This window comes from Rhineura floridana, chromosome 2 (assembly GCF_030035675.1).
Source record: "Rhineura floridana isolate rRhiFlo1 chromosome 2, rRhiFlo1.hap2, whole genome shotgun sequence".
In the NCBI taxonomy this organism is placed as follows: Eukaryota; Metazoa; Chordata; class Lepidosauria; order Squamata; family Rhineuridae; genus Rhineura; species Rhineura floridana.
The window spans coordinates 138,779,931-138,798,469 of record NC_084481.1 but is presented as its reverse complement, the minus strand read 5'-3'; the positions used below and the strand labels follow the sequence as shown (position 1 = coordinate 138,798,469).

The 18,539-nt window shown below is 40.6% G+C and overlaps 1 protein-coding gene across 3 annotated transcripts in view; it reads left to right on the top strand.

Annotated features, from left to right (window-relative positions):
- The window catches only part of SLC6A5 (solute carrier family 6 member 5), a 122,455-nt gene that overhangs the window by 67,710 nt on the left and 36,206 nt on the right, over positions 1–18,539 (top strand). For all 3 annotated transcript variants that reach the window (XM_061613139.1, XM_061613140.1, XM_061613141.1), the window contains 3 exons: positions 3,411–3,523; positions 4,821–4,952; positions 5,680–5,779. In XM_061613139.1, the coding sequence (XP_061469123.1) occupies positions 3,411–3,523; positions 4,821–4,952; positions 5,680–5,779 (345 nt within the window). The remainder of the gene's footprint in view (positions 1–3,410; positions 3,524–4,820; positions 4,953–5,679; positions 5,780–18,539) is intronic.

Here is an 18,539-nt window from a genome sequence, read left to right as displayed (position 1 = left end):
GATGCCAGCATGGTTAACGAGCAAAGTCAAGGAAGCTCTTAGAGGCAAAAAGTCTTCCTTCAGAAAATGGAAGTCTTGTCCGAATGAAGAAAATAAAAAAGAACACAAACTCTGGCAAAAGAAATGCAAGAAGACAATAAGGGATGCTAAAAAAGAATTTGAGGAGCACATTGCTAAGAACATAAAAACCAACAACAAAAAATTCTATAAATACATTCAAAGCAGGAGACCATCTAGGGAGGCAGTTGGACCCTTGGATGATAAGGGAGTCAAAGGTGTCCTAAAGAACGATAAGGAGATTGCAGAGAAGCTAAATGAATTCTTTGCATCTGTCTTCACAGTGGAAGATATAGGGCAGATCCCTGAACCTGAACTAACATTTGCAGGAAGGGATTCTGAGGAACTGAGACAAATAGTGGTAACGAGAGAGGAAGTTCTAGGCTTAATGGACAATATAAAAACTGACAAATCACCGGGCCCGGATGGCATCCACCCGAGAGTTCTCAAAGAACTCAAATGTGAAATTGCTGATCTGCTAACTAAAATATGTAACTTGTCCCTCGGGTCCTCCTCCGTGCCTGAGGACTGGAAAGTGGCAAATGTAATGCCAATCTTCAAAAAGGGATCCAGAGGGGATCCTGGAAATTACAGGCCAGTTAGCTTAACTTCTGTCCCTGGAAAACTGGTAGAAAGTATGATTAAAGCTAGATTAACTAAGCACATAGAAGAACAAGCCTTGCTGAAGCAGAGCCAGCATGGCTTCTGCAAGGGAAAGTCCTGTCTCAGTAACCTATTAGAATTCTTTGAGAGTGTCAACAAGCATATAGATAGAGGTGATCCAGTGGACATAGTGTACTTAGTCTTTCAAAAAGCGTTTGACAAGGTACCTCACCAAAGGCTTCTGAGGAAGCTTAGCAGTCATGGAATAAGAGGAGAGGTCCTCTTGTGGATAAGGAATTGGTTAAGAAGCAGAAAGCAGAGAGTAGGAATAAACGGACAGTTCTCCCAATGGAGGGCTGTAGAAAGTGGAGTCCCTCAAGGATCGGTATTGGGACCTGTACTTTTCAACTTGTTCATTAATGACCTAGAATTAGGAGTGAGCAGTGAAGTGGCCAAGTTTGCTGACAACACTAAATTGTTCAGGGTTGTTAAAACAAAAAGGGATTGCGAAGAGCTCCAAAAAGACCTCTCCAAACTGAGTGAATGGGCGGAAAAATGGCAAATGCAATTCAATATCAACAAGTGTAAAATTATGCATATTGGAGCAAAAAATCTTAATTTCACATATACGCTCATGGGGTCTGAACTGGCGGTGACCAACCAGGAGAGAGACCTCGGGGTTGTAGTGGACAGCACGATGAAAATGTCGACCCAGTGTGCAGCAGCTGTGAAAAAGGCAAATTCCATGCTAGCAATAATTAGGAAAGGTATTGAAAATAAAACAGCCGATATCATCATGCCGTTGTATAAATCTATGGTGCGGCCGCATTTGGAATACTGTGTACAGTTCTGGTCGCCTCATCTCAAAAAGGATATGATAGAGGTGGAAAAGGTTCAGAAGAGGGCAACCAGAATGATCAAGGGGATGGAGCGACTCCCTTCCGAGGAAAGGTTGCAGCATTTGGGGCTTTTTAGTTTAGAGAAAAGGCGGGTCAGAGGAGACATGATAGAAGTGTATAAAATTATGCACGGCATTGAGAAAGTGGATAGAGAAAAGTTCTTCTCCCTCTCTCATAATACTAGAACTCGTGGACATTCAAAGAAGCTGAATGTTGGAAGATTCAGGACAGACAAAAGGAAGTACTTCTTTACTCAGCGCATAGTTAAACTATGGAATTTGCTCCCACAAGATGCAGTAATGGCCACCAGCTTGGACGGCTTTAAAAGAAGATTAGACCAATTCATGGAGGACAGGGCTATCAATGGCTACTAGCCGTGATGGCTGTGCTGTGCCACCCTAGTCAGAGGCAGCATGCTTCTGAAAACCAGTTGCCGGAAGCCTCAGGAGGGGAGAGTGTTCTTGCACTCGGGTCCTGCTTGCGGGCTTCCCCCAGGCACCTGGTTGGCCACTGTGAGAACAGGATGCTGGACTAGATGGGCCACTGGCCTGATCCAGCAGGCTCTTCTTATGTTCTTATGTTCTTATGATACCATGGTCGATGGTATCAAAAGCCGCTGAGAGATCAAGGAGAACCAACAGAGTTACACTCCCTCTGTCCTTCAAGTGCCCACTTGAGAGAAGAGGTTGGCTGGCAGCAGGGGTGTAGTTGTCCAGGATCTCGGGGGTCTTAGACCCCTTACTTTTTTGGGAGCAGGGTCCCCATGTTTCCAGCATCCTACAAGCAAATCAGCATGAAAGGGGAGTGTGTCACTAAGCAGAGCCTTCAAACATGCTTCCTTGTCCTTTCCTGCTGTTTGGAGCCATTCAAAGTGAAAGGAGGTGATTCAGCCACTGAAAAGACTCTTTTCATTAGCTAACAACCCCCTTTCATGCTGATTGGAACCTCTGTTGTTGTGGGAGTAGGCATTAACCAGGATCTCATTCTCAACCCAGCAGAAAAAAAGGTGTTTGTGGCTGTGACTATCATGAAGAGACCCTGCAGTTCTGTATTTGCCATGACACTACTGACTGGCAGCCTTAAAGCTTTGGCTTAAGATCTTTATCCTTAAAATGGGAACAGGGCTGCTAGTACACTTCCCTGGGGACACCTATTCTAGTTTCTGGACAAAACTTGTTGCCCCAAAAGCTGCTTGTATTGTCCTATCATCTTCTTTCCTCCTTCAGTTGGGACACGATAATGCATTTGCTTCAATAAAACAAAGACTTGGGTGATATTGCCTTTCAATATATCCTGGCTCGCTCAACTACACTTTGCTGGTCCTTCTCATTTAGCTGCCTACTTTGAGAGCAAGAGGACTGAGAGAGGAGGAAGTGAGAGATCCTTTCCTTCTTCACACAACCTGCTCATTCACATGCATGGAATTCTTGGTCACCCATGAAGCCCATGGGAACTGTTATATGCGAGAGTGCTCTGATCAATAGGAAACAAAGAATTAGGATCTAAATTTGGGGTTTTCTTAAATTAAGATGGAAAGAATTTTATTCTATATTACTATAAATAAGGCAGAAGCTGGTGCTAAAGCTCACATTTTTATTTTGATTTGGAATGTTATTTTAATATATATTATTGTTTTGTAAGCCTCCTTGAGAAGGTTTTTACTTTCCAAGATGGCACACAAATATCTTTAAATATATAAATGAAGAAACAACTGTTATAAATTCTATTATGGCATGGACAATACCAATCCTCCCTTTTTTTGCCAATTATACCTTGTTCAAGTCTTTCATAATAATTTGTATTATTATTGATCAACAGACCAATATCTGTCTCTTGTGTTCTCACTTCTAGGTCCTGGGATTGCTTTTGTAGTATATCCTGAAGCTTTAACTAGGCTTCCTCTTTCACCATTCTGGGCTATAATTTTCTTCTTGATGCTTCTAACACTTGGCTTGGACACCATGGTAAACTTGCCTTTTTCACTTTGCTATTGTCTGTATATCTTGGATTAAATTTTGCAGGAAACTGGTTATAGGCAGGAGCCTGGCACATATCCAAGGTTTTCAGGCAAAACAAGCGTACAGGCGGTGCAATCCTATGCATGTCCACTCAGAAGTATATCCCATTGACTTCAGTGGGACTTACAGCCAGGAGTGTGTAGGATTACAGCCAAAGTTTATTTTGAGGTTAAAGTACCAGAATTGGCTTCATTGCACATATAAGTTGCAGCAGGATCCATACAGAAGTTAATTATCGAATTTAAGTTGTATCTGGAATGAGAGGAAAAACAACTAATGGTAATCAGGCAGACCTATAGAGAGAGCGATCCACATGCTGTGATGAAACTTGGGCCAGAATCACAGCTGAGGTTTTTAGTCCAAGGAAGGGCAGAAGCTTTGGAGAGGAATGAAAAGTTGGCCCAAACTGTCAGGTGAAGCAGGAAAGCATACTGGCATGAAGTGAAATATTGTCCTAGCAGAAGGCTGGAGTCTCCAAGCATACAGAGCCACCAGGGGTCAAGGAGAGCCAGTTTTGTATAGTTGTGGATAGGAGACAGAGCTGGATGAAGAGCTAATGTTTGGAAATAAAGTTGCCTGGTGTGTATTTGACAAGGCAGGGTAGGTCCTGGAAGCAGACACATTTCTCAGCAGACATCAAGATCTCTGGTGTCTCAGTTGGAACTTTGTCTATTTCTCTAATGTTTAGATCAATTTAACCATCAAATATTGCCATTTTTTGGCATGGAGGCATATTGTGCTAGAGGACCAGAAACATACTTTTGGAGACTCTAAGTGGAACAAGTGTTGCTTCCCTGTTTTACATTTCTGTTTGGTGTTCCATCACAAAAAGTATCACCACCCCACAAACGTACGCATAAAATTGCTCTAATAGATCATTTGAACTCACCAACCCTCCACTCTGAGATGCCCGAGTAGGTGGCTGTTCAGTGTGCGTGTTTTAAAGATTGCTTATATTGTGCAGGCTTGGCATGGGGCATATTTTATTCACATCTGTTGTTTGCACATTGTAACCTGAATGTTGTCAGTTAATCTGTAAAGGGTTAAATCTGCAGTCAGGAATAGCTTGGTGTGGAGATCAATATTCCGTAGAGTAAAAGAGTCAACTAGATAATCTTCAAAGAGTCTACATACTTCTGTTTTCTGGGAATGGTTTTAGCAACAAGATTAAATAAGCTTTTTTGAAACAAGATGTGTTTGTCTGCATATGATTTTACTTGTCTTTTTTAAATATATTCCTTAGTTTGCCACTATTGAGACGATAGTGACATCAGTTTCAGATGAGTTCCCAAAGTACTTACGTACTCACAAGCCTCTGTTTACTCTTGGATGCTGTATTTCCTTTTTCATCATGGGCTTTCCTATGATCACTCAGGTAAAACATTGTTGCAGTATGTATTTATTGTATACAGTCTGTTCTCCTTTTGGAAAAGGGGCTATAATCCTATAACTGGTAGTTACAGCTCTTTGAGATTATTAGATTTTAAAATAAAATGTGTAGGTCCAAGTGTGTGAACAGTGGTGCTATGGGATTTGACAAGATTACAAAAGATGATTTGGCATTACGGTAATGTGTACTTTCTTGCAACATCTTAACCATAACTGTCTCCTGTAGAATATCACCTTGAATATTACCTTTAACATCGCAATCCGCTTAATTTTTTTAATTTTTGCTTCATTGCGAACAGATCTGTTCCATGATGCAATGCATTCCAATATGCAAAATATGGTTATGCAACAACCACATATTCACACTACAATATCTGCCATGGAGCTCATATAGCTGACCAAACGCGGAGTAGTTTAGCCATCTGTATCATCAAGTGGCAAGGAGGAATCTGGCCACACATCAACTGCCAATGTGTGAGACAGAATGCATAACATGGTTTTGCATATGGGCTCAAATTCCAGTATGGAATTGAAATTTTGTGGAATTCCATATTTATAGTTCATGGAACTCAGAGAGGGTTTCCAGAGTGGGTGGGTTACACGATGACAATAACTAGTAACCTGCACCTATCTGAAATGGTTAGCTGGGTTCCTGTACATTATTTCCTAGTATCTTTTGGCATTTCTATTAGTAATTGCTTGTTTAATTTTAGGGTGGAATGTACATGTTGCAGCTTGTGGACACCTATGCAGCATCTTACTCTCTTGTTATAATAGCCATCTTTGAACTTGTTGGCATTTCATACATTTATGGTAAGAAAACTACATGTTATATGTAAATCACATAATAATTAGTATATGTGAAAATGTGGTGATTGCACACAAGTGCAACAAAGGACTTTATCATTTAATGATTTGAAAATTAAACATTTCTCTGGAGTTGCACTCAGATAAAAAAAACTTAAATCTGTTTATATCACTATAACTGAATTGCTTAGATTAGTAAATCATTTGTTATAGATAGGGATGGGGTTCGCTGCCTAGTTCTGATCTGCTTATATTCTGATGGTCCGTCGTTCAATCGTAATCCGCCATTTTTTGTTCCCACTTGCTTTAGCACTTGCCGATTTGATCTGCTATGGATTTCTTAGTGATTTGATCCATGGGGGGTTTTTTGGTGGTAAAAAAATATAAATTTTTAATGTAAATGCTTATGTAAATTATCACAGTGTTCCACGTGGTTTCTCCCCCCCCCATTTACATATCAGTGAGGCAGATAATCCTCTTTAAGTCTGTCTCTTGCCTCGGGCTAACTGATGTGCTGGTTAATGATTCCCCTCCCTTTAGTTATTCTTGAATATTCACTGTTCTTGAAGAGTGAATAGGATCCCTGGGCTCCTACTGGGAGAAAGGAAGGGATATAAATCTAAATACTAATAATAATAATAATAATAACAACAAGAACAATAATAATAAAGTTTGTCAGCAGTATAGCATCATCACCCCCACCACTAGTACCACCTTGTATTTTTATTCACACACACACACATATTTAGCACAGAGAGAGAGAACGAGAGAGAGAGAGAGCACCCCTGATGAGTTGAGGACAGCACAATGAAAGCAGGCCAGGCCAGGCTGCAGAGGTCAGTTTCTCTCTCTCATAATAATGTTTCCCACGCAATAGGATGGAGATTCAGAATGCTGTGAGCTGTCTTGTTTGAAAAACACAAAATTGCATGATTATTTGACAATTAACATCGATGACATATATAGCCTAGGGCAGGGCAGCCAGCCAATATTTTTTGCATTATATGGCGATAATAATGCAATTTTTTTCACAATATATAATGGACAAATGGTGATTGTTATCACATCTACAGTGTTACGAATGCAGCAACTTTGAGGAAATTACTAAGATAATTACGTAAAATAGGAGAATTTTTTTTAAAAAAAAAAAACTGTGCTGAGTGCAGCTGTGGCTGCAAAATCCATGCTGATATTAGCCGCGGTCCACCACGAGAAATCAGTGCTGGTCCAAGAAGCTAGCGGACTGTCGAGTTCAGATGGAATCCGGTACAATGTCCAATTTAGCAGATATTCTCTCTCTTCCTTAGTTATAGATAGCAATTTTTATAATTAAAGTGGATGTTCAGTTAACGGCAATATAAAATATGTAAAAGTAATCATAAAGGATATTAGCTAGCATGAATTTGTGCAGTCCAGTAATAAGAATGTAGGTTCACAATAGCTAAGGTTCAAATTCTAAGAATTAATTAAGGATAATGGGGCACTTGTGCACTTTTAATTTGTACAAATTGCATTGTACTTCACATCAACTATTTTTGGAATAATTCTATTGTAAGCATGGAGAATGCTGTCTACACATAATTTGATGATTGCAGTCCCATCAGCTATCTGAGTCTTGCTTGCCAATTTTGAAACTAAACACACTGTCAGTTCCTTATGATACAGGAGAGATGTACATGTAAGACATGACATAACATGACCACAACCAGTTCACTCATATCTGGGACCCAATTGGTGGGTCCAGGCAGGACCTTGACCATCATCTCTAATGTTAGAAATTAAGCATTGCCCTCAGCCCCCTTCCCCCTTTACTGTAACTATACTTGGCGTATCCCACAAATGGCAAGACAGAGAATAAATGAAATGAGATCTTTTATCATTTCATTTATGAACCTTGCAAGACTATTAAGACTATACCATTCAAACATTTCAAATCTGCTCAAGGGCATTTGATTTGTTCCACAACAAATTGTGGCATTGCAGTCAAGACTTTCCTTTTTGCAGTTAAATACTATTCTGTGACACTTCTTTAAAGCAAACTAGTTTCTGAGTGTGAGACAGTGATATGTTTGGAAGGCTATATGCACAGATTGTCCGTTTAACTAAAAAAAAAGGTCAGATGAGCTTTTTTATTTTTCACCATCACAAAAGCTTTTCCAGAAATACACCAATTACGGAAAAATTAAAACAGGAAAAAACAAGTTTATGACTTTAAAAGTGGAGTATCTTAATAGACTGAACAAAAACCAATTTGCTGGTGAATATAAAGAGCAGGATATTTACCATCACCTTGAACATAGTGTTCTTTATACAAAAGTCGCCTCATTTGTTGAGCTGATCAGACATGTGGCAGTCAAGGTTCTGGTATGTGAACAAGCTAATCCATTAGAAAGTAGCACTACCCACTGCCCAGAACTAAGTGGTAACCAGGAGCCTTATAGGTAAGGATGTGGCTGCTGCTGTATACTTCTTCGTCGGCTTCTTTCCCACAATTTCACCAGTCCATCCATGCTGCCTGTGACTCCTTCTTTCTCATTGACCCATTGGTTATATCAGAGAGGCTCTATAATATACAGTCTATATGCTTAGAGGATGTTCCAGGCCAATGACAGCTGCTTTGCTGAGCCTGAACAGGGTGGCCAGTAGAAAAATAATCTATGCGTGGTCTGTTTGTCCTCGTCTGTCTCCACAGTATTAAAGATGTTGAGAACACGAGTTATGACACCTGGATTCCAGCATGGCTCCTGCTGTCACTTTTTCCACTCTTCATAAAACATGCTTGCACCAATCCAATAATTTGTTCCAGGCCTACAATGGCACCCCCGTTCATTTATTCTAACAGATCTGCAACTGCATTCTTTTGTGCATATGGATCTGTGGCCTTCATCGGAATTAATAGGCTTCTCTATGTGTCCATTTGAATACAGATGGACTTCAGGAGACCCCCGAGCAGTTGGATTCCTGCACTGAGCAGGAGGTTGGACTCAATGGCCTTATAGGCCCCTTCCAACTCTACTGTTCTATGATTCTATAAGAATAGGCATGCTGGATGAGACCAAAGGGAGCTACCCCAGCATCACACAGTGGCCAACCAGATATCTTTTGGGATTCCATAAGCAGAGCTTGAAGGCAATAGCTTGATGCTCCCCAACAATTCAAGGCAGTCAAAGTGGTTTACATTTCAACAAAAATCGTTATAAATTCCACACTCAAAACAGCAGCTAATAATAACAACAACAATAACAACAATCCACATTTTAAGTAACATCATTGAGCAACAAATCTCTAAACGTAGAAAAGTAACATGAAAACAAAAGTGAATCATATACAAAACAAAAATACAACAAAATACAGTAATAGAATACAACATAAATAAGGCCTGGAGTCTCAAGTGGCAGAGTCCAATCAGTGGGCCTTTCAAGAAAAAATGACAGATCCAGGTAACTGAGGCTGCACCATGTATGACAAATTTTCCACCTGGTCCTCTTCAGATGTTGGACTACAATCAGCTTCAGCCAGGATGGTCAATGGTCAGGGCTAAGAACATAAGAAGAAACTGCTGGATCAAACCAAAGGCCCATCTAGTCCAGCATTCTGTTCTCTTAGTGGCCAACCAGATGCCTATGGGAAGCCCAAAAGCAGCCTCACTTGTAATTCCCAGCTACTGGCATCCAGTAGCATACTGCCTTTGATAATGGAGGTAAAACATACACACTGTGGTTTATAGATATTGATAGCTTTATCCTCCATGGTAGAAATTGTAGCCCACAACATCTGGAGGCAACCAGTCTGGGAAAGGCTGTTCTAAAAAAAATGCCAGTAGATGAGCTCACAGTTTTTCATAATTAGTTATTCATATTGATAAAGGGACCAAGTCATGTTTGGAAACCAATTGATTTTCATAACCTGTTTCCATGGAAACCAATGGAAGCCATGTGTGTCCTCATTCAAGAGAAGGATTTAGAACTAAATGAGCTGCTGACAGATCTCTGAGTGAGAAGTGGGGAATATCCATAACAGAATTGTGTAGCCTGTAGATTTATGATGGAGTGGGGTTTTTTCCCTCTGCCTGTGCCTTTTAACAACAGCAAATGCAATATCCCAAATTGCTGCACCAGATGTTGTTTATGAAATGGGTGATTGCGTACTCCTGTACATCTCAAGAAGGAAGCATTAAAGTGTCAGATATTTCTCTTTACATCTTCCAGTTTGACTTACTGTAAATGAATTGAATACTCACTGGATATATTGCGAGGCATTTCAACTTTAAAACCTGCTTATAAGATTTGTATTGCCCCTGTGTGCTATTTTATTGTAATAGAAACACATTATGGACCTAGCTGGAAGTGGAAAGAATTCTCATAAAACAGCATCCTTACAAGCTATAAGAAACTTGTGCTTAGAGAGAATACAAAAGGATTCTACTCCTGCCTCTAGTAGAGCATTCTTGGCAGTCTCTCGTTGCTAGCCATTTCCTCCAGCACTGCTATGGGATTGTTGAGAAGCAGCTTTCTAGGGTAACACTGATTTGCTTACATGTTTAACTGGTAAATCAGAAACCAAAAGAGATGAAAGATAGATGATCAAGCAGGGCACGGGAGTTTTCTGGTGGGTGGATAAGTTGATGGATTTCAAAGAAAAAGAGCTGAGAATGATTTGATCCCAAAATAATTTGAGAGAGATGGTGGGATATGCTTCCTTTCTTTTTTTAAAAAAACTTTCCCTTGACACTTCCTTATCCTGTAACAACCGGCCAATCTTGCTTTTTCCCTTTATCTCACTCTTGTTATCCTGACTTTCTTTTTCCAAACTGATCTCAAATCAGTTTCTACCCACTGCCCTTCACTAAAACTGTCTGACTGACACGGCATGTGATCTTCTTACTGTTCAGATTCAAAAGTCTATATTTTGTCCTTGTCTTGCCTGATCTTTCTGTTTCCTTTTATATATCTGACCTTCAGCTTGACTACTTCCATACCCCTGCTGCCATCTTGGGCTATGGCAAGCATCAGTGCACAGCATGCTGATATTGCACCACACCACACCACCACAGAAAGTTGTGCAGACAGCCCACACTGGCAGCTCTGAGGGTCGCTGCCACATCAGCATCGGGTTGCAGGGTGCACACTCTGCAACTTTATGCTAGTGCAGATTGTGGAGTGGAAGCTACACCTGCCCAGCTCTAGCAGCAGTGGTCCCTCTCAGTGCCAGGGGTCTTCGGTTAGTTGCCAATCTGGCTGCCCATTGGCACTGGGCCTGTATCTCAGTATTGTATATAGCGGTTATCCTGAGTCTCAGATGAAAGGGTATTTTCTAGATGCCAGCAAAACATGTGCTGCACCACTGATCTATGGCTTTTCCCTTAGGTTTTCATAGCTCTCTTCTCTTCCTGTCAGATTGCTTATTTACTAATGCCACTGGGGAAAGCTCCTACTCTGCATTGTCCCACTCTTTTGGGCTCCCTCAGGATTTTGCTTTTGATCTTCACTATACCCTTTTTACACTGCCTCAAGTGATCACAATAAATTTATTGGATTTTACTACCACTTGTATATTGATATATGATATGATAGCACTGTTCAAGTACTTGAAAGGTTGTCATGCTGAGGAGGGCCAGGATCTCTTCTCAATCGACCCAAAGTGCAGGACATGAAATAATAGGCTCAAGTTACAGGAAGCCAGATTTCAGCTGAACATCAGGAAAAGCTCCTAAATGTTAGAGCGGTATGACAATGGAACCAATTACCTAGGGAGGTGGTGGGCTCTCCAACACTGGAGGCATTCAAAAGGCAGATGGACAGCCACCTGTCTGGTATGCTTTAGTTTGGATTCCTACATTGAGCAGGGGGTTGGACTCAGTGGCCTTATAGGCCCCTTCTAACTCTACAATTCTATGATTCTGTGATTATACCTCTCTGACTCTGTCACTTGGTTCAGTCCTGTATATCAGTCTGTCTGATAAATCCACTTCCATATCTTCTCATCATAACATAAACATATCCAGGACTGAAGTATTAATCCTTCCTTTGAATCTCTTCTCTGGTTAAACATTCTTCATATCCATCAGCAACATCACTGTTCACCATTGTCAAGGAATACCTAATTACTTTGAACAAGTTCAAATCAGCAGGGCCCAATAAACTGTATCCTAGAGTATCGAAGGAACTGGCTGAAGAACTCTCAAAACTGTTGTCTATTATCTTTGTGAAATCATGGAGGACGGGTGAAGTGCTGGATGACTGGGGAAGAGCTAATGTTTTCCCTATCTTCAAAAAGGGCAAAAAGGAGGAACCGGGGAACTACAGACCACTGAGCCTAACATTCCTGGAAAAACTCTGGAGCAGATTATAAAGCAGTCAATCTGTAAGCACCTTGAAGACAATGCAGTGATTACTAGGAGCCAACATGGATTTATGAAGAACAAATCCCACCAAACTAATCTTATCTTGTTTTTTGATCATGTAACTTCCCTTGTAGACTGTGGGAATGCTGTGGACATAATATATCTCAACTTCAGCAAAGGTTTTGACAAAGTTCCCCATGATATTCTGATTAGCAAGCTAGCTAAATGTGGGCTGGATGGAACAACTATCAGGTGGATCCACAGTTGGCTCCAGAATCATACTCAAAGAGTGCTTATCAATGGTTCCTTCTCAAACTGGGCAGAGGTAACAAGTGGGATACCACAGGGTTTGGTCCTGGGCCCAGTGCTCTTCAACATTTTTATGAACAACTTGAATGAAGAGGTACAGAGCATGCTTATCAAATTTGCAGATGATACAAAATTGGGGGGCATACCGTGGAAGACAGAAACAAAATTCAAAGGGACCTTGATAGGCTGGAGCATTGGGATGAAAACAACAGAATGAAATTCAACAGGGATAAATGCAAAGTTCTACGCTTAGGAAAAAGAAACCAAATGCACAGTTATAAGATGGGGGATGCTTGGCTTAGCAATACGACATGTGAGAAAGATCTTGGAATTGTTGTTGATCACAAGCTGAATATGAGTCAACAGTATGATGTGGCTGCAAAAAAGGCAAATGCTATATTAAGCTGCATTAACAGAAGTATAGCTTCCAAATTGTGTGAAGTATTAGTTCCCCTCTATTCAGCACTGGTTAGGCCTCGAGTACTGCTTCCAGTTCTGGTTTCTGCACTTCAAGAAGGATGCAGACAACCTGGAACAGATTCAGAGGAAGGCAACAAGGATGATCAAGGGACTGGAAACAAAGCCCTATGAGGAGAGACTGAAAGAACTGGGCATGTTTAGCCTGGAGGAGAGAAGACTGAGGGGAGATATGATAGCACTCCTCAAGTACATGAAAGGTTGTCACACAGAGGAGGGCCAGGATCATTCCAGAGTGCAGGACATGGAATAATGGGCTCAAGTTGCAGGAAGCCAGATTTCAAGTGAACATCAGGAAAAACTTCCTGACTGTTAGAGCCACACAATGAAACCAATTACCTAGAGAGGTAGTGGGCTCTCCAACACTGGAGGCCTTCAAGAGGCAGCTGGACAGCCATCTGTTGGGAATGCTTTGCTTTGGATTCCTTCATTGAGCAGGGGGTTGGATGTGATGGCCTTATAGGCCCCTTCCAACTCTACTATTCTATGATTGTGTGATTCTATGCATTGAAGGCAAACATCTATCTGTTTTTATCTATGCAATGATCACTGATGGTGCAACAATAATAAATTCCTGAAATATATTGACACACTTTGTGTGGACAGGAATTATTGCAGGATTAGAGTCCTGGGACACCTGCTTAAGGCAGTACCCGTAGGGGGAGAGGAAATAGATGAAGTCAAGAATTGGTGTCTAAATGGTGCAGAAACATTTGTATTGGCTCGGGAGGGGGGCACCATTTGGACTCATTTTAAGCAGCAAAATGCTTTGGGCCAGAACTGCCTTTGAATCTTGATTGTATAATAAACCCTTTACTCAGGGGTGGCCCTAGACAAGCTGCCAGCAACTGGTGCCCTAGGCGAGCCATGCAATTAGTGCCCCTTCTCCCAAACCCCAAGGGCAGGTCTAGGCTGAGCTTTTTGGTAAACTGGGGAACATTTTGCCCCTAAATTTCATTTAATGTTTTTTTAATGTATTTATTTAAACTGAGGCATAATTATTTGGCTTGTTTATCCACGTGTCTGTCCAATCAATATTTCTGGGATCAGATAAAACAGAGACACAACATTTTCAGAATAGATTTGTACAAAACAGCTAGAGGATATTTCAATCCGGTTTCAAACAAAAATGCATTACAAATGTTAATTATAATTTTTATTCTTACAAATCCAAAATCATCCATTATGCTATCCTGCTGTAAATGCCCTTTGGGATAGTTTGCCATATAAGGATTTATTTAAATTTTAATTTGAAGATCAAACCATCATAACACAGATTACTCTATGTGTTAATGCCATTGGCAGTTCTGATGTGATATCACCATAGTCAGTGAGTCATTTGCCTTGCCTTAGACTTGATTGCCCTCTCCATCTCCATTAACCCTAATGTTCCCAATGGCCTTGCAACCTTTGAATAACTGTTAGGGACAAACATATCCGAATTCTTAATTCCCTGGCAACTTTGGACTAAATTTACATAATTTACATCACAGTGTTTTTAAGAGCCCAAGACTTTGAGGGGGCCTGAGGCAGAAAAGGCAGATAGTGTATTCCCCCCACGGTGGTCAAAATATTCCCCTTTATCTCCTCCTCCCTGCAGTCCCTCATACACCCTAACCCTCTGGAGCAGATTTTTGAGGGTGCACAGGGGTCTGCAGGGAGGAGGAGATAAAGGGGAAGTCCCATTGCACGAGCGGAAGTCTGTTCCATTCACATAACAGCTGCATTGGATACAACCATCACTGAAATTACAAAGCAGAGCACAGCAGATAAATTGCCTGTTTGTCGGGGGTAGAAAGCCTTTCAAAAACATCTAAGAAGAATTCTTTCAATTTCTTCTCCATATATAAAAAATGAAAGTGCCAAGAAAATTAGTAAAGCTTCTTTGCTATTCATGTCTGAACCACTGAGTGGCAGGAGTACAGCACACTCTACCTGAGTATTGCTACCCAAATGAAATGTCAATCCTAGGGATGGAAGAATCTCTCCGTTTCGGTTATCTCAGTTTCTCATTTTCCCAATGTTAAATTCAGTTGTTCTGGTTTCTCCAGAAATGTGCAGGTTTTTTAAAAAAAATACTCATGAAAATTCTTCGTATTTTAGTGTGATTTTCTCCTAATAAACATTTTGTCTGCAGTTTTGACTTTTGTACATATTTTGGCAACCAATTTATCCTAATATAATGCATTTTATGTTATATATTCATTTTTATACACACTTTCCGAAAATATATGTATGTTTGTAAACATTGTTTGGTTGGAAAACTGCATTGCAACATTCGGATAAGTGCAAATTTCAAAGGATGCGTATGTTTTGGTTCCCACATTGTTTCAAAAGTATGAATTTGATAAATTCAGCTTTAAATGAGAATTGAATCAAATTTCTCCCCCATTTGATGTCAATCCTTATGTTTGGCATTGACCCTTATTCGTCACTTTGGCTGTTCTTATCATGAAACACCTTATTATTTGCCACCCTGGGCTCCTACTGGGAGGAAGGGTGGGATATAAATCTAATAAATAATAATAAATAATACTATTTGCAGAAAGGCAACCAATACATGTAGTCATATTTTCCCCAGCTCTAGTTGTGAAGGGTTCTATAACTATGAAAAAACCCTATCAGAGATAATGAGCACCCTGCCAAGCACCCCTTAAAAGTAATCCTTATTTGAAAGCTTGTCCAAACATGTCCAGTAAGTCCATGCTCTAACTATAAGACTGAGTTAAAGTCATGAACTAAGCAAACATATTTGGATTTCTATTCAGTATTTATTCTCAAGTCTTTAGGATATATGACAGTTACTTTTTCTGAGTAATCAAAAGGGCTCAAAATGTGTATTTTTAAAGGAAAGCTGACATAACTACAGCTTTATTGTCAGTGAAACAAATTTAGGATATAACAGAAGTTCTACAAGTTGTGAGTTGTGATAAAATATCAAGATCTGGCAACTTTGAGTTGTACATATATTTGAAGTCTGTTCCTTGTTTATTTCTCTTCTTCCTTTCATCAGCTGAGATCCCCAGATAGCCCATTTCTTTGTAAATATAGTTATACTTTATGTTCACCTTACTTGCCTTTACAGCTCAGCTTCATTTAACCACCAGAATGAAAAATATGAGGACAAGTGCTTGCCTTTTGTTTTCATTCTCTGATTTTACAACTCTTAACAGGCTGCAGGTATATGTTGGGGTGGGTGTGCCTGTTTTGTAAATGATGGTTTCCCCCTCTTGTGAGGAAAACAAGCACAGTTTATTAGCAGCTAGATGTCACAACCTGCATGGTTTTCCCTTGTCTCGGCTAACCCCCTACTAGACTGTATCTTGTGTAGCTGGTTGCCACAGTAACAACAGTTTCTGTGAGGTCAACATTCATATCTACAAGTCTCTCTCAAAGAAAGTATGTTAAACTAAGACAACAAACAGTTCAACAGAGAAGGTGATGATGTCAGTATCAATAATGGTACAGAAATAAGCAAGTAATGCAAACCCAACAAGTCACAGAATAATAAGCTTCCAAGTTCAATCATTTTAAAGAGAGGTCAAAGTGATTTAAGAGAGGCGTCACTTCCCATGAAGTGTACACATGCATTTCTTTTTCCTCACTCTCACTTCTGGTCAAACATGTTATGTAGACTTTTGAAACAGTACAAAAACCTGCAACTGTTTAATCAGAGGTGAAACTGGGGTGAGTTTACAGACCATGAGCAGTAATCATTCTTTCAAATGTCTGTCAGTTCTCCAAAACATCTATAACTTGGCACCAGTCTGTGTAATGGTGAATCACAGCAACAGGTGATCCTCAGGCTGTCTGCAATAGCAGTGAATTAAAGTGCTGGAGGTGGGTAGAACATATTCCCTAGTCTGCTGTCTTCCATGCAAATAGGCATTCTTTCAATGGCAAAAGGATTGCTATTTAGCTGTACTAGTGTTTCTTAGCTTCATGCTTCTTAATTATGAGACTTCCTATGGAACTTGATAGGCCAGGCTGCTAATTCTACTCTGGTCATGCCCTAACCCCAGTTTTTGTCAGTGTTAACAAAATAAGTTGTATATTGCACACACTCTCTAACCAGCCCCTGTGTAATTGGTGTCCTGTCTGAAACAATTTGCCCCTACTTTAAGGCATATCTATACTTCAAAATATGAACCTTAATATAGTAGTAGTAATGTTTAGCCTTCACAGCCCTCTGTCATGCTGTCTCAAAGAACCCCTGCACGTTATCGTTTGCTTGTAAGACCTTCAGCACCGTCACAGGATAACAGCTCTCAGAGCTTCTTGAGAGGAAGCCATTATATCAATTTAGACATAAATACATGTGTAGCCAAGCTACACATGATGTTTAATACACAGATAGGTATGGTGTTCTTTTTTAAAAAACTTAAAAACAGCCATGGGGGAGGGGAGGGTGATCAAGACTGGGCCTATGACAAATAGCTGCTTCAGGGGAGAGGAAGAGATTTTGACATGGGAGAAATATTTTTTACAACCTTTCTCTCTCCCCCCGCCCTCATTGTGGTCTCAGTCCTGATCAGTGAGCCCTATCAGCAACTGTGATTTAAAGTTTCAAAATAAGAATCATACAAATGCCAAACCTATACATATAACTTAAAATGTAACTCGGCATATTAACTCATCCAGGTTATAGCCTGAAGGCACATTAGACTACCACCTTGCTGAAGCTAAGCAGGTCTGGATTTGGTCAGTGCCTGGAAGGGTGAGCTCCTGGGAATCGTAGGTAATGCCACCTTGGGTTTCACCACTGAAGAAAGGCAGGATATACATATAAACAAAATAAAATGTAGTATGGCCCTAATATTTCTGAGAACCTTTCTTCTGAAGTTACATGTGGGAGAATTGGCTCAGTGTTCTTGTACATGATACAATTAATGGTTGTTGTTTTTTTAAAAAAAATCCACATTGCTCAGTTGAACATAATTTGATTTTTCACAAAGTTGCTTCTTTTTTTAATAGCACATTAACAATATATTAAAGTGACTCATTCCAGGCTGAAACGCATTCTTAGGGCAACTTATGAAAGCATCCTAAGAGTGCATTCCTAACCTTGTCTATTCATAAGTAAGTCTTACTGAATTCAGTGGGTTTACTCCCAGGAAAGTGGAATTAGAATTACAGTCTAAGTCTTGGAAGGTGCTAGTAGCATGCAAATGATCAGACCTGCCTTTCCCCCCCTTTTCCTCTCCTTCCCCTCTCCTCTTACCTCCTCCTCCCTTCTTCCTCCCCTCCCTCTTACTTCTTTCTCCTCCCCTGCCCAATCCAGCCCTCCCTCCCTCCCTTCCAGTCAGTTTCACCTATGCAAAGCATGATTGCATGGGAGTAAAACCCACTGAACCCAATAAGCATGCAAATGATCAAACCTGCCCTCATCCTCCTAGTCCTCTTCCGCCTCCTCTCATCCCCCTCCTCCCTTCTGCTCTTCCTCCTCCCCACCCTACTCCTCCCCTCCCCGTCCCCCTGCCCTTCCTCCTCTTCCTCCTCTTCCCCTCCCCCTCTCCCATTTTCAGTTTCACCTATCCTAAGCATGATTGCAGAGGAGTAATTTCCACTGAACCCCAAAATAAGCAAATGATCAATCTATTCTCAGCAAACTTGCACAGGATCCCATTTCTTACCTCC